The sequence below is a fragment of the Mauremys mutica genome, chromosome 7, assembly GCF_020497125.1.
Source record: "Mauremys mutica isolate MM-2020 ecotype Southern chromosome 7, ASM2049712v1, whole genome shotgun sequence".
Classification (NCBI taxonomy): domain Eukaryota; kingdom Metazoa; phylum Chordata; order Testudines; family Geoemydidae; genus Mauremys; species Mauremys mutica.
In genome coordinates, this window is record NC_059078.1 from 115180346 (window position 1) to 115203410 (window position 23065).

At 41.1% G+C, this 23065-nt stretch overlaps 1 protein-coding gene across 1 annotated transcript in view; it reads left to right on the plus strand.

Moving 5' to 3' along the window:
• The window catches only part of SHTN1 (shootin 1), a 105420-nt gene that overhangs the window by 31505 nt on the left and 50850 nt on the right, over window positions 1–23065 (plus strand). The window contains exons 4-8 of the mRNA XM_045022812.1: window positions 2152–2246; window positions 4291–4459; window positions 7139–7236; window positions 8194–8275; window positions 12239–12333. Coding sequence (XP_044878747.1) covers window positions 2152–2246; window positions 4291–4459; window positions 7139–7236; window positions 8194–8275; window positions 12239–12333 — 539 coding nt within the window. The remainder of the gene's footprint in view (window positions 1–2151; window positions 2247–4290; window positions 4460–7138; window positions 7237–8193; window positions 8276–12238; window positions 12334–23065) is intronic.

Sequence of the window (23065 nt, forward strand, 5' to 3'; positions counted from 1 at the left end):
GTGAACAGCGCTTTGTCTGCAGGAATGCTCTTCTGCTTGCTGCTCGTTGGGAGTGGAAGCTTTTTGTCAGAAGGAGAGCTCTCTCCTGCCGACAGACAGCGACTACACTGCGCGCCTTTTAGCGGCACAGCTGCGTTGATAAAAGGTTCGTAGTGTGGACAAAGCCTTATTTATGCTGGAGGACTAACGCTGCACATAGTGGTCCCAGAATCAGGGAACGTCAAGGTGAGTGTTTTAGGTCACTTTGGCCCAACTTGCATGGCCTGCCTTTCACCTGTAGCCAGAGACTTGCCCCATAATCTCCAAGTTATTTTTAATTCAAAACATAAAATTTTCTTGTATTATTGACTAAATAGCATTAGCAAAAGTACGTTTGTAAAATAATGGTAAAACTTCTCAACTGACAGCACTTTGCTATCTTCCTAAACTATTTAATCTGTGTTGTGCCCATCTGTGTGGTGTCTGGGCACTAGGAGTATCTAGTAGTGCCCATTTTTTTTATATCTTTGTCTAATGAACGACATAGTCTGAAAATATTTTTCCAGTCACAATTCTCAAGCTTGTTTTGGGGGAATAAATATATCTATTTCTTTAGTGTACGAAGCTGTTAAGTTTTAACTCTATATCTTCCTGGTGATAAATAATACAAATGAATTTTTCAGTTTTTCTGTCTTCAAGCTAAATTCTGCTGTCCTTACTGATGTTGTGTAGTATCATAGTCTGTGAATAGTCCTATTTCCATATTAAAGTCTTGATTCTGCAGTTGACTCCATGGAAGGAAAGCAATCTGCCACCACAGAGTCAGCTGCAGAATTAGGGCCCCAGGACACTGAGGGTGTCAGAATCTAGCCCTCAAAGTAAAAATGGTGCAGTGGTTAAGATGCTAACCTGAGGACTTGAGAGACCCAGATTCAATTCCCTACTCTGCCACAGACTTCCTGTGTGACCTTGGGCAAGTCACTTAGAGGGGGAGCTTTTCCAAGCCATAAATGGTGTCTGGTGCTTAACGCTCACTGAAAGTCAATGTGAGTTAGGCACCTAACTGCCATCTGTGCTTTGAAAATCCCCCTTTAGTCCCTCTGTGCCTCAGTTCCCCCTCTGTAAAATGGGGATAATAGTACTTCCCTATTTTATGGGGGTTTGAGGATAAATACATTTAAATGTTGTGAGGTGCTCAGATACCAAATCACCTATTTCACAATCACTCTGACATGATCTCAAAAGTTCTAATGTGGATATTTCCGTTGTGTGTTACTATCTGATCATCACCGTGTCTTATTTAGGCCCCAGTCCCACAAAACGATCCATGTGAGTGTTGGGGTCTGCCTATGTGTATTGTAGCAGGACTGGAGCACAGGTTGTAAAGTCTTTAGTTTATGTTAGTACAGGGCCAGGCACAGAGAGAACTCAAACCATAAATAATAATTAAAATACAAAAGCTTTTGTCATTGCATTGTTCCAATTGCACAGTTTAAATTCCAAATAAAGTCAGGAAATGCCCAAGTTAAAGTTTCAACAGCAGTATTAACTAAGCTGTGTGGCATGCCCATTCTGTGGCTTTTATAATACAGTGTTCAGCCAACAATAGAATCGTACATTATGCCTGGAATGGTCTCAGTGAAGTCAGTGAGCCCACTTGTGGAGTAAGATGCTACTCCATGTGAGTGCCCTGTGTTCTGAAGGAACTCACACTTTGGGGCAGAGACTCTCTCTCCCTTCCACTCCCCCACCCCTTTTCTTTGTTTAGCTCCTAGCATGATGGGGTTCTGATCCAACTAGAGCTCCTGTGTGCTACTACAATACAATTAATAAATGATGATTATTGTCAACATTGTCCCTTCTGGCCTTAAAAACCTATCAATTTATGACTTGCTTTTAGCTATCTGAAACTTCTGTAATTATAATTTTGCTAGCATGGTTAATAATATTCTGATTGTTGCTTACAAAGTATATCTCTCATTCTGTTTTCATAACCTTTCCTCTCTACATGCATTCGTATGGGCTGTGCTTTTCTGAGTTTGCAAAACCATTTAAAAAAGTTATTGATGTGGAAGACAGTGTAGTCATAATCATGGGATGAGTGTGTCAGTTACAGTAAAAAATTAGTCAGCTTTTTCAGCTTTGTAATAAACACATTTTCCCATTTTCTAGTTTCTCACATGGTGATCGAGGAAGTAAATTGTATGCAGAACCACCTTGAAATTGAAAAGACCTGCCGTGAAAGTGCTGAAGCTTTGGCTTCTCAGGTGAGAACAATTAATACAATTGTTCAGTTATATCTGTATTCTGATTTCATGATCTTATTCTGAATGAAGGGTGTTGGGGGTGTGTGTGTGTGTGTGTGTGTAAGCACAGCAGATGCTTTTTTGCCTTCTTTGAGATATGAAATAGCTTTAAGATAGTAAAAACTATAATTCATATGTGAAACATTGTAAAATGTATTTGTTGTTTTGATGGAAGGTGCCCTCCTTTTAGAGGTGTCTATTTAGTTATGCTTTTGGAACATTAAGCAAGATACCAGTAATTCATGGAGCATTACTTTTTATAGTCCATTTTATGTGTGTTTGGGCTAAATGGTAAACAAGTTTAAAACTATCCCACATGTGACATAAAGGAATAATGGGCATCTCAGTATCTGAATCAAATGAAAAAGTCGGCCAAAGCATTACATTTCAGGTGATTGTTCATGAAAGCTAACCGAGGGCAGGCAAAAGGTGACCTCCAGTGCTCTGTTGATTGCATCTAGTCTGATGAATTTACCAAGTGTGTAATTTTCTATATTCCATCTCATCAGAAGTACATTATTATTATTAAAGAATGTTTTTATCTCTGTGTTATGTATTTTTGGTTGTGCAAAATGCATCTGAGCCACTTCATCAGAAAATGGATTACAGCAATTTTGAACCAAATTTCATTAGCAATGCCAGCTGGTTTTTTTGCCTGCCCAGAGTACTGCTTCGGATGTGGCAGAAATCACACCAACAAGAAATCTCTTTAATTTAGATGCATTAGCAATGTACTTTCCAGAGGTGTTTACTTAATTGTTTGCATAATGACAAGATATTAGAATTCATAAGGTAGTCAATCAGCATATAACTAAGAAAAGTAATTTATGTATGTAACTTTCCTCTTCTCTGTTCATTATTTGTAACATACATAGTGACACACATGGGTGGTTAAAAGACTTGCACTGTCCAGTAGGGCTGATGTGCTTGTTAGTATGTGTTAATTAAAACATGCAAGATTCCTCTTGCTTCCTTTATTTCAGTCTTTGGAAGTGAGATGTGTTTGAAGAGGCTCTGTTCTCAAGCAAATCTCCCATTTTTATGGAAGGGAGTTTTGCCTAGGTAAAGAATTCAGGATCATTTCCCCAGTACAGCTATCCCTTCTAATCAAAGGAGGAAGTATGGTCTCTGGCTGCATTTTTTCAGATTGCATAGACCAGGGTGCGTTGCGTGTCCTTGCGGGCAGATCTGGACCCGATCTCTGTGGGGGCAGAGAGGGGTGCTTGGATGTTGGCACATGGGCATGCAAACATTGCACACCCCTTGTGCACCGTGGAGCTTAGCTTTAGGGGGGGCTGCATGCATGCAGGCAGAATACAGATGTGGAGCAACCAAGGAGAGGCTGGGAGGGAGACCGAAGAATCTTTTGCTATCTGGATCCTCCAGTTCTTCCTGCCAGCACCAGCTCGCTTCATGGTAGGGATTAATTTAAGTTCCCTCATTGTTCTTTCCCAGCCATGCATCTGCTTAGCATCCAACCCAACTACTGGGGATGGGCATTAGCCTGTGATTATGACCCATATTATATTCGATGATTTAAATTCTGTGTTATGACTGTCTTTTTATATATATTGAACCTATGCTGTTAACACTCTGGCATCAAAGTAATTAGAAGTTAATTATGACTTCTTTAGGATTAGCACTTTTATTAATGCCAATGTATGGTGAAGGATAGGAGCTGAGGCAGCTATCACAAAGAATAGATCGGATTAAAGTAAGCATGCTAATTAATTGATTTGAGCCTATCTAGGATATTCACTAACCAGGAGTGCCAGAGAAAAACATTTCCTGTGTGAAGTAAGAAATGGGCCTGACTGAACCATAATGTCCACTTCAGAGTAGTAGGGGGCCAAACTTCATGGTTTGGGCCCCTCTTTAGTGTTAGGTGCTGTGTTTTAAAGTAATATTTTGTCTTGCTTGCTGCATGATTGATAAATCTTCTGGTTAAAATAGAGAAGAAAAAAAATATACTTGGCTACATACTGTGTGTATCTTTACTTTTCAGTTGAACAAAGAAAATAAGACCCTGAAAAGAATTAGCATGTTGTATATGGCTAAACTGGGGCCAGATATAATTACAGAAGAAATTAACATCGATGACGATGATTCATCCACAGAAACTGAAGGAAGCTCGGGTTCATGCAACTCGGTGTATTGTCAACAGCAAATGAAAGGTGAGCTCTGCTGTTGAATAGACTGCATTGTGCAGGATAACTGTTACCGTATCAAACACACATACTGTAGAACAAGTTACAATGCAATGATGGAGCAGTCCTACACTCAGGTGAGAGATTTCAGTATTGTTGACTCAATAAAATAAACATTTGCATTAGTCTAGTAACAGTGATACGTCAGTCACTTGTTACTTTTTACATACACAGAAAGACTGAGGGCAGGGTCACCAATGGCATTATTTCAGCTGCTGTTTGTGTAAAATTTCCTCAGTAGGCATGTAAGGCAACGTTCCTTGCCAGCTTTCATTTGGTATCTCTATTTCCTTCCATGAAAACCCCGTGTCCATCTAACTTTGCATGAGGCACTATCAAAATAAATGAGTTAAACAGGGACTTTTGCACTGGGACAAACAGCAAAGCTTGAGGGTGACAAAGGGTGCTTATCCCAGAGAACTCTACTTTATTAGTAAGTTTCTGAGTTCCCTTTTCTTTTTTTGCAAGCAGTCCCTACTGGAATAAGAGCTTCCCTCCCAGCCTGATTCTGCATAAGCTTGTGTTGATTATGGTGGCATGGCTTCTAACAAATGGCATGTATGGATTTCCCCAATTCAGCGTTCTGAGACAGGTTAAAATGCTCCCTTTTTAAAAGAACCTCTACTCTTTCTAATCGCAATAACAGTAATCCTACTACTTTTCAGAGTGTTTTATGGTTTTAATCATGTTAATTACTCTCAGTTTAGCTTGTGTGACCTCACTTAATTACTATACTGGTGCAGCCTATGCTAGTGAAGAAAGAGTCTGGATATAAAGATCAGACACTGTGCAGACATGAACTAGATAAATGTCAAAACACCCCCATGTAGTAGAGAAGTATGATTCTCCCCATTTTACCAACAAGAAAGCTGAGGCACAGAGCAGTTAAATGCTTTGTCTAACACTGCACAGCGAATCACTGTCGGAACTGGGATCGAACTCCAGAGTTCCTAGTACTTCCCCTTGGAGAAAGAAGCCAAGGATCCTGTTGGAGGTTGAGAAGAGAGGGAGCAGGGAAAAGTCCGGTTGGGTACTGAGAAGGGTACTAAGGAAGCTGAGGAGGAGAGAATAACTGAAAGGTGAAAGGTTCAGATAAGCATCTGCACAGTGAGGGTGGGGGGAAAGGGAGGGGTGCATTGTATCTCTTGTCACTGTTGAAGACGCCATTATAGAAGGAAACTTGGACTGTTTTCCAGGAGTTAGAATAGCTGGTTTCTATTCCCTGCTCTTTCACTTGACTCACTGTGAGGTCTAGAGCAAGTTACAACCTCCCTTTGCCTCAGACTTTCCTTCTGCACAGTAGAAGGATAATAAATAATCCTGCCTACCTCACATGGGTGCTGGGAGTCTTTCTTAACATTTGTTAAATGTTTGTGATTCTTGAATGGAAGTGCAAAGTATTTTAGCAGTGGTATAATAGTCACTGTAGTAGGAGGGGTTGTATTGTCCCATTGGCTGGAGGGAGATCACGTTTGTTTAAGCAGGGAGATCTTTGCTGATTTGCTCCAAAAACAACACACGGAAAACACCCCCAATTCTTGCCAATGTACTTGCCCAGCCACTTGCATGGAAAGGTCCTCGGGTGCCCATCCCAGAGAGAGCAGGGTGGAGGCTGCTATTCAGACAAAAAGAAAACATTTGAAAAGCCCAATATTTCCAGGGATTTTAAATAATTGTAATCACTGCTCCCAATATGCAATATCCAGTATGTCCAGCAACCATCTCTGCCCAGTCTGCAATTGAATAGGAACAGACGTTGAAGCTAATGGTTTGGTATTCAAAGAGCAGCAGCAGTATGAAAAATGGAAGGCAGGTGGGGAATGAGAGGGTTTGGTGAGAACTAATAGAACCAGTAAGTCTGTATCTTTGTGTGTCTCTTTTTTTTTAAAGTGTTAAGCAACAATTTAAAACACTTATGCTCCCATTAAGAAGTGATTGTAATCAAATGTTTTATTCCATTGTAATTTAATTATCAAAATATGAAGTAAATTAAGGAACAAATTCTGAGAAAATTACTAGAATTAGCTCTTCTATCAGTAAAAAGGTTATATGTTGACTCACTTCAAATAATGTCACAAGGGTTATAAATTGGCAGCTATTCAGGAGTATTTCTTCACAGAAAACCTCCCAAAGTATTAAGTGCCTGTTGTTTGTTTATATCTTATTGTGACAAGAAAGAGATCATGATCCGAAAGGAATTCAAGTGCATTAATTTGTTTTACAGGCAGCCTCTAAAAATATTTTTCTGTTGCCACATAGCCTCATCTTGTGAGGTGCTGAGCATCTCCTGAGGGGACTGAGCGTCTTCAGCATCTGGCAGCATTGCACCCATAATAGCATGTTGCCTTGCAGAAAGAGAGTTTTCAGCAGAATGCAATAAAAGCAAAGACAAAAGAACTGGACAAGGGAGATTACCTTGGTAGAGCAAATCTGAAACTGTAGCCGCATTGCAGATCTGTTGTATGACACCTAAGAGAAGCGTGTGTCTGTGTATGTATTTATGGAACCTAGGCTATGACTGATATTTTGCCTTTGCAGCCCAGTGTGTTTCATGCTTGGCTGTATCCACATACTTGTTGGATTCTCCACCCCACCTCCTCGAGTATAAGATGAAAAATATTTTTTTTTCCCCTCCTGAAAATGTAGAGCTGCGAGATCAAATTATGTCTGTTCAGGAGCAAAAGAAGACCTTGGCCATTGAACTGGAAAACCTGAGGCGCAAACTTGTAGAAGTAATTGAAGAAGTATGTATTGTAGCATGGAAGGCGAGACCATTAGCGTGCATTCAGTACCTTTTGTATGTAGTGTTGGTTGAAAACTGTCAGTTGTGAAGTTAATTGAATACTATCTAATCGGAGGGTTCACCAATCTTTTACTATGGACCACTTCGTAAGAGACAGGTCCTTTCATTGACCACCTTAATGTATCCCAGACTCCAAAATTATTTGATTTTGTGTGGATGTCCAGGAAGGGCTTTGTGGACCAAGGATTGTTATTCTCTGGTCTAAACTGTGGTGTTGTATGCGTTGGGTCTTACCCTGATTTTTAGCCATCAGCAGTCACTCATCAATGTAACTAGACAGGCAAAGGGGTTGTTTTGAGCCGATGGCATGTACCTTTGTTTCATACTGGAGTAAGCTATGTACTGATGCAAATCACAGCTTATAATCATTTGTCCTGTCTGCCCTAAACCTGCATTCAATATGCCAATCGAAAGCTCTTGGACAATAAACAGAGACATCCTCTCCTTCCCCTTGTCCCTCTCCGCCCCTCCAAAATTGCACAACTGTAGCTTGTCTGTGTTAAAATTCAGTCAATAGTGGGTAAGCTAATAACTTTTTAACCTGTTACCTTGGAATCTGTCAGAATAAAGACAATGTAGAAGTACAAATATGTAATTGGTGTGTATCATGAAAGTGGGCAATGCAGTCTCCAGAAGACCCATTTGGTTCTGCAGTACTTCATAACGTTTGAAAATAATATTATATCGAGGAGGGAAATATCAATAAGTCAGGTGGGGAACGCCCTTAAACCCCTTTGAAAATTACAGTCTGAAGCCGAAAGTAAACCCTCCAGTCAGAAATCAACTATTCAAAATAAATCTTTGCATGTAAAAGAAGACGCAATAATATATTGTGCTGTTAATTAGATTCTCACTAATTTATTATTCATCTGTTTGTGTCTTATTTATACTCTTCTAGGTAAATAAAGTAAAGGAAGAAAAAGCTGTTCTGACAGCAGAAGTTCATGAACAGAGGAAACTATTGGAAAAATGTAACCGAGGTGCGTGTTCTCAATATTATTTTTTCACCATCTCCCTCCCTTGCTACTTTATCTCCAGATAATCTGCAGAGCTTTTCCTTAAATTGTATTGTAATTTATCTTCATAGTGACCAAAGTGACATTCGGGCCATGTTGTGCTAGGCACTGTGTAAACACGTAGGAGACAGTCCCTTCTCTAAAAAATCTCATTCTTGAAATAGTCAAGACAGGTGAAAGGTGTGAGCGATGGGGAACCAAGGCACAGAGAGATTTAAGTGACTTTACCCAGGATTTCAGAGGGAGTCTGTGGCAGAGGTGGAAATTTAAACCCAGATCTCCTGAGCCCCAGTTTGTTGTCTTAATCACAGGGACCAACCTTCCTCTTAACTTAGGTACTTAATTTTAAGTATCTACAATTCCTGATGCATCGCGAAGTTTTACATTCAAAACAGCACACACAAGGGCTACACCCATCAATATTCAAAGAGAGCGATCTTCCCCACTCATACAGCATTTCCTGTCTGAAGTCTTCTCCAACTCATTCCCCCACAATCATTCTCCTCCAACTCCCATGGGAAAACAGGTAGGTAGGTCCTGCCGCACCCCCCAAAATCTTCAGGCTATTACACACCAAGGAGCACAGTGAGTTCCAAAGACCACGGTCTTCTCACAGAATGTTCTTTGACCAGCTCAGTCCTTTTACACCAAAAAGGGACTATTAATTTGAATCCATTAGCTGGCAGGTGTCACACTGAGAGACAGACGTGGTCTCTCAAGTAGTGGGGATTCCAGACAATTTATGATGTCATAGGAAGATGTACACAGGATCAGCATAGTCTGTCCCCTTCTACAGTGTTGTGAAATTCAGGAGTCTGCTGTTGGCTTGAATATTTAGCAGGAAATGCTTGTATTTGTGAATCCCACAGGCTGTTGAGCACAGGGAAAGAGTTTGCAGAAACATCAGTGGGCTTTCTGGAAGCTTTCATAGATCATGTAAGAACAATAGGACGATGGAACAAACTGCCTAGGGAAGTCATGGAAGCTCCTTCACTAGAGGTTTTCAAAAAGAGGCTGGATAGCCATTTGTCTTGCTGGTTTAGACACAATAAATCCTGCATCTTGGCAGGGGGGTTAGGCTAGATGACCCTTGCATTCCCCTCTCTAACTCTGTGGTTCTGTGATTCTAGTATTTCCTCACTTTCACATGCAGTTCCATTGCTTGAGCATCAGAGAACGTGAAGGTAGCACTTTGAGGACTCTAGAGGTACGTCTACATGCCAAGCAGAAACACACAGCAGTGAGTCTAAGAGCCCAGGCCTACAGACTTGGACTTGTGGACTACAGTGCTAAAAATAGCTGTGTAGACGTTCCAGTCCGAGCTTGAATGTCTAGACAGATGTTTTTAACGCCATATCATGAGCCCCGTATGCTCGAGTCTGGAGACTTGGGCTCTGAGACTCACTGCTGCAGGTTCCTGCTTGCCATGTGGAAGTCCCTAAAAGCATCATCAGCGTGATTGACTGTGCCAGGGAAGTGTCTGCTGGTATGGTGTGATGGATGAAAGCAGGGGCTCTTCTTAACACCTTCTACAATGTTTTGTTGAAATATCTTCATGTGCTTGAGCAGAGGGGCAATCCATCTCCTAGATCCAATGGAGTAGGCTAATACCAGCCCAGCATCTAGTATAGCAATATACACTGCTACCCTCCTATAACGCGTCCCGATATAACACGGGTTCGCATATAGGGTGGTAGCAGCGGGGCTCCGGCGGCGCTTTAAAGGGTCCAGGGCTCCGGCTGCTGCGGGGAGCCCCGGGCCCTTTAAGTCACCGCTGGAGCCCTGCTGCCACTACCTAGGGGCTGCGGCAGCGGGGCTGGGCTGGTGATTTAAAGGGCCTGGGCTGGCCGGAGCCCGGAGCTCTTTAAATCACTGCTGGAGCCCTGCCGCCGCTACCCCGATATAACAGCGTTTCACTTATAACACGGTAGGGATTTTTGGCTCCCCACGACCGTGTTATATCGGGGTAGCGGTGAATTTCAGTTATGTGAGTGGTGATGCACGTAGTAGAAGTGCCCTATCACCTAGAAGATAGGATACATAGGCAGACAAAATTACTTGACCATAGACTGATCCCTCTGTACTTTGTGTAAGCCAGCAGAGCGCTGGAGATTACCGATTTGCTAGTTGTCATATACCTATTCCTGTTAGCTCTTGTATTCCATGCAGCTCTGTTGCATAGTTCTGTAGATGTAGAAGGAATCAATTATTCTGGCCAGGATTGGTGAATTATCGTAAATTTTTTCTAATTGTTTTGTTCAAGAATTTTCTTTTTTAAATGTAATTTGAGAATCAGTTGGATTTTAGCAGCCTATAATCCATGTCACAAAGTACCACTGACAGTGCTTTGCTTTAGACATAGTTAAGCTTGTCTCCAAAGAGGCAGGGGATTTGCCGAGGGTGGTGTTTGAAATTGTATGTCATTACTCCGGAAACCAGTCCTTAGTCAGTTAGAGCTGAAGTGCATTGAGAGAGCAATGTGTGCAAGTAGTCATTAAGAGACTTTTTTTAAGGGTTTATTGATATTACTCACAGGTCAGGATTGAGGTGTATGGGCAGAACAATATGAGGAAGTTTGCACAATGCCTGGCCTCACTATGGCTATTTTTTTTTTTTTTAGCCAGCAATATCAGTCTCACTTGCATGACCATTGTTTTAATACTTTACACTCAAAAGTACTGATATTACCTTCTTGTTGCAATTTCACTGGTCTCTGAAGTAAAGAGACTTCTTGATACAGAGCCACTAATCTCTGGTAGCCAAATGTCAGTTTCCTGGAACTGCAGGCTGCTTTACAAAATATGCAACAATCTTTTATGGATTGAGTATTACGCATATAGGGCTAGATTGTGGAGCATGCTGACACAGGGGAATAGGACCCCATTTACATCCCTGTGCTTGTTACAGGGTTACTTGAGTCCAGGTATGACAGAGTAATTACTGTTGTGCGCTTGCTTATTCTTTCCTGTAATATGTGGGTGGGGGAATGGGCGGAGTCTCACCTTATCCCTTGCTCACTGGTATGCAACAACACTGAAATAACCATCTTTATCTAGAAATACTGCAACATCGTTACCAGAGAAAAAGAGGGAGAGGTAGGAGAGTGGAGAGAAGCAAAACATGGACTGATTTTTTTCTGTGTTTAACAGCCTCATGGAAAATAGGAATGAAATTTTAAGCTAGAGACCTTTCATGGATTTGGTTTTAACTAGCCACAGTGGTGGGTGCCATTATTAAAAGCCTAGATGGATGGATAAAGGTGGTGAGGGAATAGCATACTTAGTAGGTCTTAATACATAAATAAGTATTGTTGGAAATTTTATGGGAGGAAAAGTTAATTTAGAGAATTTGATATGGAATATAGTCAACTTTGCACCATGTACTGCCAGCGTTACAGGACATGAAACAAATAATAGAAATAATGTCCTTTGTTATGTTTATATAACAAGAAATATCCCAAAGTACTTTCCAAACATTACAAAGCTTGGGATGTGTATGTACACATGGGGAGTGTGTACACACACAGACGTACATAAATTATAAGTAAATTGTGTGTATCATTTCACCCACCATTGAAAGGTAGCCATCTCTGGGTGGAATTTAACTACATAGCAGTCCATAGCAACACTACACAATAGTTTAGGACCAGAAGGAAATAATGCAGTATCTAATAGTTCAGTGATTACACATATAAAGAGGAAGTTTAGGGAACAAAAGGAGGGCAAAACAAAATCAGAATAGTATAGGTGGTTGGAAATTAATGTAGAAATATGGACATATAGAACTACACATTTTTATATTCTTTGTAAGGAATCAAAATATATTGAGTAATGTTGTCCCATGGCCTGATAAAACAAACTGTATCTTTGTTAATTTCTTTGCTAGCTCTTTTTTATTCATCTTTGTCTGTTTTTGTGTTTTAAATAGTGTCTGTACTGGCAGTGGAAGAATATGAAGAACTCCAGGAAAACTTTGAGTTGGAGAAGAATTTACGGAAGAAAGCGGAGTCATTTGCACAAGAGGTGGGTAGTTCAACAGAAATCCTGCAGATGAAGGAATTCCATAAAATATGGGTCTTGTAAAATACAAAGAGGTGAGAACAGGTTTTGATGGTTTTATCGCTAAAGCAGACTGTTTGGAACCCAGACCTCTTACAGACCATTTCTATGGCCTTGAGCAAGTCACTTAACCTTTGTCTGTCTGTTTCCCCACCTGTAAAATGGGTCTAACAATACCTACTTCACAGGTATTTTTAAGGACTAATTCTACAATGTTCATAAGACACTTTAGGATCATTTCATGGTAAGTGCCTTAGAAGTGGAAACTATAATACATTTATATTAATAAATGAAATTGGTAAAATGTAACATTTCCCTCTATTTCATTTTTTAAGTTTTGCTATTAAATTTGTGATGGCTCAGACAGTCATAACATGAGAATTTATATTCCCATAATATGGGCTTAATGTTGCAAGGATGACTTTCTTTTTTCACTCTGGTTCGGAGTGGAATATTTTATTTGCAAAATAGATGAACCCAACCAAAGAAATACGACACAGCATGATATTCAGATATATGCAAATATGTCTGCAGTTTGAAATATGTCTTCAGAAGAAACCCAGTGTTGGTGAAGATTTCAAACAATCATCTGTGCGGGGGAGAGGCATAAGCAGTGTTGTCAGAGTTGTACCGGTGTGGTGCTCTGCTTTCTCCTTGTTGATATCACTCGGCTGCGTGCGTGAGTTCCCTCTGTGTGCTGCCCCAGCTCTGCGCAGATAGCTGACACAGCAGACCCGACGAGAACCCCCAATAACCACAGAGTCCAGTAAGATGCAAAGCCACGTCGGCTAGGTTTATTGCGACCTCGGACACAATTGCAGTTCCCTGTAGGTTTCTTAGCCTAACTCAGGGCATACAACGAGAAAGTGCCTCTTGGCAATGGACCCGGCTCAGTGGCGGGACTTTCCACTCCCCCTTCGGCCGGACAAAGGCACCGCCTCAGGGATGCATTCTTATACACAGATACAAACAAGTTACACATCACACCTGACATATTGAGGGGTCACCCCTCTACGTAGCAAAGTTCAACCTTTCTACGTATTTAGGTGCTGCCTTCTATCTTGTACATGTTGGTTCGATCAAAACAACTCTATCCATCATTTTACCCTTTTGCCCCTGTCATTGGGATGGGTCGGCCTGTCCTTTTATTATCTATGAAATGTTTCAGTATAGTATATTCTAGTGCTGTGTTTATGCTAGGTGAATATATGTTTATGCAGCATCAGCCCTTTTCGTGCCAGCTTCTGTGAGCAGGGCCTACCTCTGGCTCATGGCTTAACTTTGCTTTATGTTAGCAAAGTCTTGACCATTACTTTAGTTCAGGCCTCAGGCCTACTGGGCCTTTATCAGGGCCTGCACTTACTACAAGCAGATTTCAGTGTTGTGAAAATACAAAGAAGAAAATGAGCTTTGAGAGAACATTATGGAATGTCTGTGATAATTGTCCCAATAGCTTCTTGGTCAGTGGGTTTCAACCTGTGGTCGGCCGACCCCTGGTGGTCTGCAGACTGTCTAATATTTCCAAGGGGATCCGCACCTCCATTTGAAATTTTTTAGGGGTCTGCAAATGAAAAAAGGTTAAACTACTGTTCTAGGTGGCAATATTGTTCACCATGGGAATTCTGATAAACTCTAGCGCAATCTTGCCAATCTCAAGCACTGAAAAGTCATGAGATTGACTTAAAACTCATGCAGTTTAAAAAAATAATGCTCCTCTTCTTTGCTTCCTGGTTTTTGAGCTTTAGGGTACACATGGGTTATGTTATCAAGCATTTTCTCCATAACTATGTAGACTAGACAACTTTTTTTTTAATAGAAGCTGAGTTTCTCAAATAATCATGTGACTCTGGAACCCAGGGTTTTAAGGAGAACACCAAATATTGCAAGACTCACAGTAAAATAAGAGTTGGCAAAACTGCAGTGTTGTGAATGGTAGAAGTATGTTAGGTCTGATTTGAAATGTCCATTCAATTTTGAACACCTGGGTGCAGGCAGGCGAATAGAATGTGCTTTCCTGGGCACAAAGTTTCTTTTGGGCAACTGGCTGGCTTTTTATTTTTTTTAACCAAGTCTTTCAAGAAATCTCTGCTTGATAACTCCTGCGCATCTAACTACACCCACTATGCTAGTGATCATATTGTGTGGTAAGGGCATTTTTTGACTGGGAGATTACAGAAGCAAATTGATATGTTTACTGGATGCAGTGTTTGCCAACTACACCTTTGTCTTGGTCTGGATATTCATAATGCTTCATAGATGAAGAGAGTCATAGAAAAAGTTGTTTCTAAAACAACCCCCCCGCCCCCCCCAAAAAAACCCTCCAAAACCCCCAAAGCTTTGTTGATCTGAGAGCCCTAGGTAGGCTATGAATGAACTTAAAGAACTGGGGACTCTTTAGGGGAAGAAGACACTGTGAGTGTAGCCCACAACCACACAGTGCTATGCTTTGTTATCCTCCTGCTGGTGACTGGGCCATATACAGAGGTTGATGAGCCTGCTACAGCCTTGGCTAGCAGAGCTGGGTTTCTTAGCTCAGTCAGTGGAGGCACATGCTTTTAGAATGAGAGGTACCAGGTTCAGTCTCCCCTCCCAACAGCCCATAAGCCAGGAGAGGGTCTCGGCTGACAGCATGACGCTTATAAGGCTTTCCAGCTCCAAAACTAGCGTGCACTGCTGCTACACACACAGCAAATAACTGTTTCTAGTTCCTGTTCAGCTTTGTATTTGAATGATTGACCCAGCTATTCATTAGTACAAATATTCAAGGAGAAAGATAAGAGTTTCAAAGTCAACGGTGTATAGGGCCAGACATTAAAGGGTAGTTAGGTACCTTAAGACACAGATGGGTGTCTAGTGGGATTTTCAAAAGCATCTAGGCATTTAACTCCCAAGGATTTCAAAGCTGTAACAATTTACTTCAGTTTAGGATCTGTCCCATTGACTTCAATGGGACTGCTCCTCTGAATAAGGAGTACTCATGTATTTAAGGCTTTGCAGGATTGGACCGTCTGCATAGAAATGAATGACTTATGGTTCCTTTGAAAACTATCAAAAAAAGACCAGTGGAGGCAACAGAAATAGAGTAAGAATAGGGCGAAGGAGGCCAGCATTTGCCAGAGAAGATTCCAGTGTTTACTTGTCTGGAGGTGGTTGGTCTGGTTTTGGTTTTGGGTTTTTTCCCCATATATTTATAATTAAAATCGTCAAATATAGGCATCTGCCATCTTCTGTTACAAATCACAATCAGCTCAACAAGCACACTGCCCCTTTTGCATTCCTATGCATCGTATCCGCACTGAAAATAGAAAAGTGAGAACAGGATGACAGTGAACCACTCTAAAAAGAAAAGCCTTCATTAGACAGCTGGCAGGTTATCAAGTGTCATTGGCTATACATTTTTTTTCAGAGAACTACAGCCTGTTGCCAAGCACAATCCTAATGAATATGTTAACAAGAACAACAACATGCTGAACTAGATCTGCAACACATCATTCTCCAGGAAAGATGTCTTATGCTGTTACTCTATTTAAAAAAAATAAATTAAATTAAATTCTGCTCCCAATAATCCCAGAAACTGTGAAACAATGTTTTAACTACTTAAACTAGTAAAAAAAAAAAAAAAAAGGTATGTCTGAGAGTAACAGTAAGGACTTGTCTACATGGAGACTTTGTGCGCAGCAAGTTGGGGTGTGAATCTACAGCGCACTACCTTGCCACGTGCTAACTGGCTATGTAGACCCTGCTACTGTTCAGTAAAAGTTCCATGTTGTACTTTGGCTTTGCTGCTCTTTTGAAATGGAAAGCACCCTGGCTTGCCATGCACTAAGGCCCAGATTTTTAAAGGTATTTAGTAGGGCTGTCAAGCGATTAAAAAAATTAATCATGATTAATCACACTGTTCATAATAGAATACCACTTATTTAAATATTTTTGGATTTTTTTTACATTTTCAAATATATTTTCAATTATAACACAGAATACAAAGTGTACAGTGCTCACTTTATTTTTTATTATAAATATTTGCACTGTAAAAAACAAAAGAAATTGTATTTTTCAGTTCACCTAATACAAGTAGTGCAACCTCTTTATCATGAAAGTTGAACTTACAAATGTAGAATTATGTACAAAAAATAACTGCATTCAAAAATAAAACAATGTAAAACTTTAGAGCCTAAAAGTCCACTCAGTCCTATTTCTTGTTCAGCCAATCACTCACTGTTGTTCTCATGGCACTGTTGTAGCCAGCGTCACAAGATATTTACATGCCAGATGTGCTAAAGATTCATATGTCCCTTCATGCTTCAGCCACCATTCCAGAGCGCAGGCATCTATGCAGATGACTGGTTCTGTTCTATAACAATCCAAAGCAGTGTGGACTGATGCATGTTCATTTTCATCATCTGAGTCGGATGCCACCAGCAGAACCTTGGGTCAAGTGCTGCATTTATCTTTAGAAATCTCATATTGGTACCTTCTTTGCATTTTGTTAAATCTGTAGTGAAAGTGTTCTTAAAATGAACATGTGCTGAGTCATCCTCCAAGACTACTATAACTTTAAATATATGTCAGAATGCAGGTAAAATAGAGCCGGAGACATACAATTCTCCCCCCAGGAGTTCAGTCACAAATTTAATTAATGGATTATTTTTTTTAACAAGCGTCATCAGCATGAAAGCATGTCTTCTGGAATGGTGGTCGATGAATGAAGGGGCATACAGATGTTTAGCATATCTGGAATGTAAGTACCTTGCAATGCCGGATACAAAAGTCCCATGCAAACACACCTGTTCTCACTTTCAGATGACATTGTGAACAAGAAGCGGGTAGCATTAGCTCCTGTAAATGTAAACCAACTTCTTTGTCTTAGTGATTGGCTGAACAAGATGACTGAGTGGACTTGTAGTTTTGCATTGTTTTGTTTTTGAGTGCAGTTATGGAATAAAAAAAACAACCCTACATTTGTAAGTTGCACTTTCACGATAAAGAGATTGCACTACAGTACTTGTATGAGGTGAGTTGAAAAATACTGTTTCGATTGGTATTCTATTGTTTAACAATGTGATTAAAACTGCGATTAATCGCGATTAATTTTTTTAGTTAATCGCATGAGTTAATTGCATTTAATTGACAACCCTAGTATTTAGGCATTACTGCGCTCACTGTTGCAATGGCTACCTGGCTTGAAAGTCTAAATCTCATTTTCAAAAGGATTTAGGTAGCTAGGAGCCCGAATCCCATTGACAGTCCGGACCTATGTGTCTGTGTGGACAAGCCCATAGTCTTGAACCTCTGTGCAGAGGTATGTTTCAGTCAGGTACAGTTCAGTTGCTAAACCCTTAATTATTTGATTAATGAGTTTGTAACCAAAGCAGATTTAGATTTACGTGATACACAAGAGAGTGCCTGTACGTGAACCAATACCAACTAGAGTAAATCTAGCAGCCTCCCACAAATGACCAGGAATGACCAGTCAAAAGGGAAATAAAAATCATCCACTGAACAGAACAAAAATCATTCTTTCTTATATGGCCCTCAGCACACACCCTTCCCACCACAAACGCCTAGGGAAAGAGATGGTCTTTGAAGCATGCCCTTAGGGTCTATTTGGACCAAGAAGGGGAGAGTTTTCCAAAGTCCTGAGGCTCTTGAACAACATCTTGCTAGCAGACCCTCTTCTTTTAATATCAAGGGACCTGGAGCTTGAATGCTTCCACTAGTCACAACTGTGGAAGTATGGCAAGGGGAGAGGGACAGTCTCAGGTAGGAGCCTCTCTGGCCATTTTTGGCCAGTTGAAGTCAATGGGAATCTTTCCATTGGGTTATTTTATTTTATTTTTTTTAAGAGTTTTGAATCAGGGCCTAATAGTATCGTATAGATCAAAAACCATATGTGAAACTCCACTTCAGTGTATTCAAAACAAAAGCAGTTATAGATGTGGAAACTGAAACCAATATATAGGATTCCTAAGGATCACCTTTCATACCCTACATTTTGCTAAGTCTTTTGCACTTTTTACCACTGCTTTAGCTTTCCCTTCTGAAGTGCAGCATAGTTATTTACTTCTGAATCCGGGATGATGCAGAGATTGTTGTCTCTGTCAGAGATAAGCCATTTGTATCTACAGGACTAGGATATTTGTCAAAATGTACAGGGACACTGTCTGGTATTATGGACCCAGAATTTTAAACTGAATGAATAAAAGCAAAACAAAAGTACCTACAGAACTGAAATATTTTCATATATGAAAAAATTATCTGTAAGCTATTTTTTAGTATAGATTCAAATTTTGCTCTGCAAAGTTGTTACCCAAACATTGCAGTATGGTGCCAGTGCACCAGAACATAAAAGTGAAATTGACTGTAGAAACTGCCATAAAAGTGTAAGTGATTACTTTTTTGACTTTACTGAATTCTGACAATGAAGAAAGACTAAACAAAGAAAACAAGTGACAAAAAGTAATGTATATGTAGAAATTATTTTCACTATTAAAAGGAGGGCTATCATCTTAAAATCAGTCCTTTATTAATTTTTAATCTGTTGTTACAGATAACACCTCAGATTATTTTATTTTTTCAGTTTAATTTACATTATGCATTTGACAGCATAACCAACTGGTCAGTGTGTGTTGTATCTCCTCCTTTGTGACCAATCCATAGAGAGGATATAGGTCCGTCACATCTCTTATGTGGAGAGCCTGACTCTTTAGCTCAAGTGCTATACTTAAGCTTTTCAGCACTAGAGGTCCCTGGTTCAATCCCTGGTGTGCAAGCTAAAATAGCAGCAATTAGTATGAACTCCATTTTACTGTTTCCCCTGTATATTCAGTTTCCCCGATTGTTAGTTTGGGTCTTTCATGAGCAGCAGGGGAGAGAGAAACATGTTAAAATTTTGGAAAATATGATGGTAAAATCAGCTTTTTTTAGAGGGACTCAGGGACAGGAGTATTTGAAACTACTTTTAATAATTTTGACATCGATTTCTAGTTGGTATCCCTTTAATACTCTGAGGTGGTGTTAAATGCACAGACCACAACCCTGCAGTCACATCCATGCAAGCAGATCCTTGCACTCCTGTGAAGCTCAGTGGATCTTCATGTGGACACAAGAATCCATTCACACAGCTGACTGCAGGATTGAGGTCATAGAAGAAATGTGTTTAACAAAATATGATTTTTAACACATTGGTTGAATATGATTTTGTAATGATTGCATTATGTTATCTCTGGCATTTCAGGAAGAGGCCAAGTGGGGGTGGGGCTTCAGGGGAAGAGGCCGAGCAGGATTGGGGCCTTGGGACAGAGTGTGGGCAGGGCCTTGGGGGAAGAGGCCGAGTGGGGGTGGGGTGAAGCGGCACGCGGGGTGAAGTGACCGGTGCGGCTTCGGTGCACAGCAGGGGGCAGGGCCACAGTTCGGGTGCTGGAGCCTGTAGCAGGGTGGACCCTGCTCCTGCCCTGAAGGGTTTAAAAAGTGGCCTGGCAGGGCTTGAGAGCTGCTACTCTAGGCTGGGCTGATTGGGGAAGTGGCTGCAGCTGGGGCCACGCCCCAAACTGAGCCAAGGGCCTTATAAGAAGGCCAGGGAAGCTAGAAGCCAAGACAGTCTCTCTCTGCCTTCAGAGGGAGATGGACCTGGCTGCTCAGGAGCTGAGCTGAGCACCTAGGGTGAAGCAGGGCTGGGGAAAGGCTGAGGAGCTCTAGCCAGGAAAGCCCCAGGCTGCGGCCTAGCATAAGGCCAATGGGTACTGGGGGTTGCAGAGGGCAGCCCAGGGGTAGGCCAAAGCAGCAGGTCCAGACCCAACCCTGCCAGTGATGAGTAGGCTGATACTGCAGTCTGCCCCAGGGTGTGGGGCTAGACAATGACTGACAGTAGCCACATACTGAGGCAAGGTGGGGATAGAGGGTGGGGGTTCCCTGAGGGGAGGGGAAACCCTGAGAGAATAGGGGTTACTGCTAGGGGGCAGCACCCCCAATAAAAGGGCACCGGTCCAGGGAGGGACACGGGGGGGCCTGAAGACAGGTGGATCACTGGCCTGCAGAGGGCGCTCCAGCGCTGGACAGAGCTAATTCCCGGAGTCACCAGCAGGAGGTGCCGCAGGGGTGAGTCTGACCCGTTACAGAGCCCACAAAAGATTAATCCGGTCCTGTGGGTGTTGAGGACCCCTGTTTTTTTTGGTGGGTGCTTGAGCCCCAGAGCACCCACGGAGTCAGTGCCTGTGTCAGGAATATCTTTTGGGATGTCTTGAAGTGCTCTGATGTCTCATTTTGTCAGTCAGGCGGGTTTTTTCTTTATAACCGTAGAATATGTGATAAACATTTTGCTAAATGGAGTAGAACTTGCTTTGAGTATATCAGGAACATACAGGCCAGTGGAGTGAGTGTTCATTGTGATGAACAGTATTTGGAGCGAGCATAGACACTGTCCAAGCCATTCTTTCACTCAAAGTTAATATTAACCACACTTGTGCAGAGCTTCATGATAAACTCATTCAGAACACTGTTACTGGAAATAAGCCACCACTCTGAGTAATATGCATGTGTCATTGTTGAGTAATGAGCTGGCAATAGTAATGCCAACACATGCGCTTTATCATAATGCACTTCTGTCTTTTGTATGACTATTTTGTGAGCCAAGAAATATTATCCTGGCTTTTTATTTTGAAAATAGGGGCCTTTTACCTAGAGGGTTGGTCTGTCTGTCGATCGGTCTGTTGGTCTGTCTAGATTGAACACCTGCAGCTCCTCTTAATTTTGGTGGGAGCTATTCATGTCCAGTAGGTGGAGGACAGGGCCCACCCATTCAAATCAAACCCTTCCCTGCATGGTTATGCATCTCCCAGGTGACACTCTTAGGGTACCATTAACACTGAGGTAGTGGGAGTCAGGAAACTGTGCAGACAGCTGGAATAGGGTCCATTTATGTGTGGTGCACCTTGTGCCCCTTGTCTTTGCTATAAGTGATGAGGATCTGCCACTGAAATGCAGGCAGTTGGGAGGGGAGTATGTGTGCTAGGTGCAGGTGAGAGAGAGCGAGCGCGCACACACATAGGAATGAGAACACTTGAAAATCAAAGCTTTTGATTAAAAAAAAAAAATCCAGTGCTGCTTTAATTATAGTCGTTCTGCTAGCACCACCATAATATGTATTTAATTAATCAAAAATGATGTAACTTCAAACATTAGAATTCATTCTCTTTAGAGGTTCTAAAGAAACTGAGTAAATATTGTCAGCTGTGGTGAGGAAGGGGGGAGAAAAGAAGAGGGTTTAAAGTGAGTCATCCTTTGTGAAAGCTAAAGGAATCTGAATAAAAGAACTAAATAAATGGTGTGTGTGTGCGGGGGGGATGGATGAGGGAATAGAAAATCTGTATCCACCTGAATAAGCCAGGGCTGTTAACCTAGGGATCTTGGCAAGCATAATCAACATGCTAGTGTCATGTTTTAAGTGACATTTTAAGATTCATCAGTTTTTTGTGAAATGCTATACGAGAAAACAAAGGCACATAGAGGGGATCTTGAAGGCCACAGCGATAATGTAGAGGCTAGACCTGAAAAGCAATATTCCACAAAGGAAAGCAAACTGTGTTAGGTACCATAAACACAAATGAAAAGGAAGATATGACAGTGCTGGAAAGCAGTGGGGAGAGAGAAGAAGAGCTAAGGATCTTGATGCTGCAATCGCATATGCTTAATAAAATATTTAATATAAAAGATTTATTAAGCGTGTATCTTGCCTTGCAATGATACTTGTAAAGTACTTGTAGACACTGTTAGAATCTCTCATTGGCTCCTATACAATACCTGCACCAGAAATTACTTTTGAAATCTTGCTGAGAAACGATTCAGTATGTTCCTCCGAATTAAAGTGCCAGACTGTTGTTTTATGCTGCCCGTGTCTGAGAAAAATTAAAAACAAGTGTAGAGTTGCTGTGCAGGTTTTTAAGGGCTGCTCTTACTTTGGGTATTGGTACAGTCTCTGCCCAAAACACATCACCTGGTGAAAGAAACAGGCTTCTGTAAATGTTTACAGTGAGCAGCAGAATGGTTTGTATTATATATTTTATATTTTAAGAGGCCAACCTAGGCTTTACCCAGAGGTAAATTCACATTTTATAGTCCCCTTTTTAATATAGGTTTTAAAAAACCCTGTATCATGCCCTGCCTGCAGCTTACTTTAATTTTCCTCTCAATCCTTGACCATTACAGATGCATTTTAAAAGTGTGTATATACAGCACAATGTGTCTTTCTGTATGTATACATCAACTGTTCAGTATGGTATCTGTATTTAACTTTGTTACCTTCAGGGTGCCCCTTCTCATTATGGGGCCCTGTGAAAGTGCTTGGTTGGCACGTTATTTAATCCAAGATTGAACCTTCCTATATAAAAAGGGCAGATGCTGTTATTATTTTTGTGACTCTTAAGAAGGACTGTCATAATTGCTACAAAGGATGATGACCTGTGCTCCTCATGAGATTGCATGCAATTGAGTCAGAGATCTGAGTGTGTTGCATTAGTGATGAGCTGCACAAGAACTCTTGTTTAGAGCCATTAATAGCATTTGAGTCATTTATAATGACCATGTGGCATGTTTGCAAGTGGATACCGCAAGACCTGTGCTCCTGGAAAGACTTTTCTGTACCTGCGTCTATGTATTACCAAGGACAGTTTAACAAAAGCTGCTATGTAATAATTAGACTTGG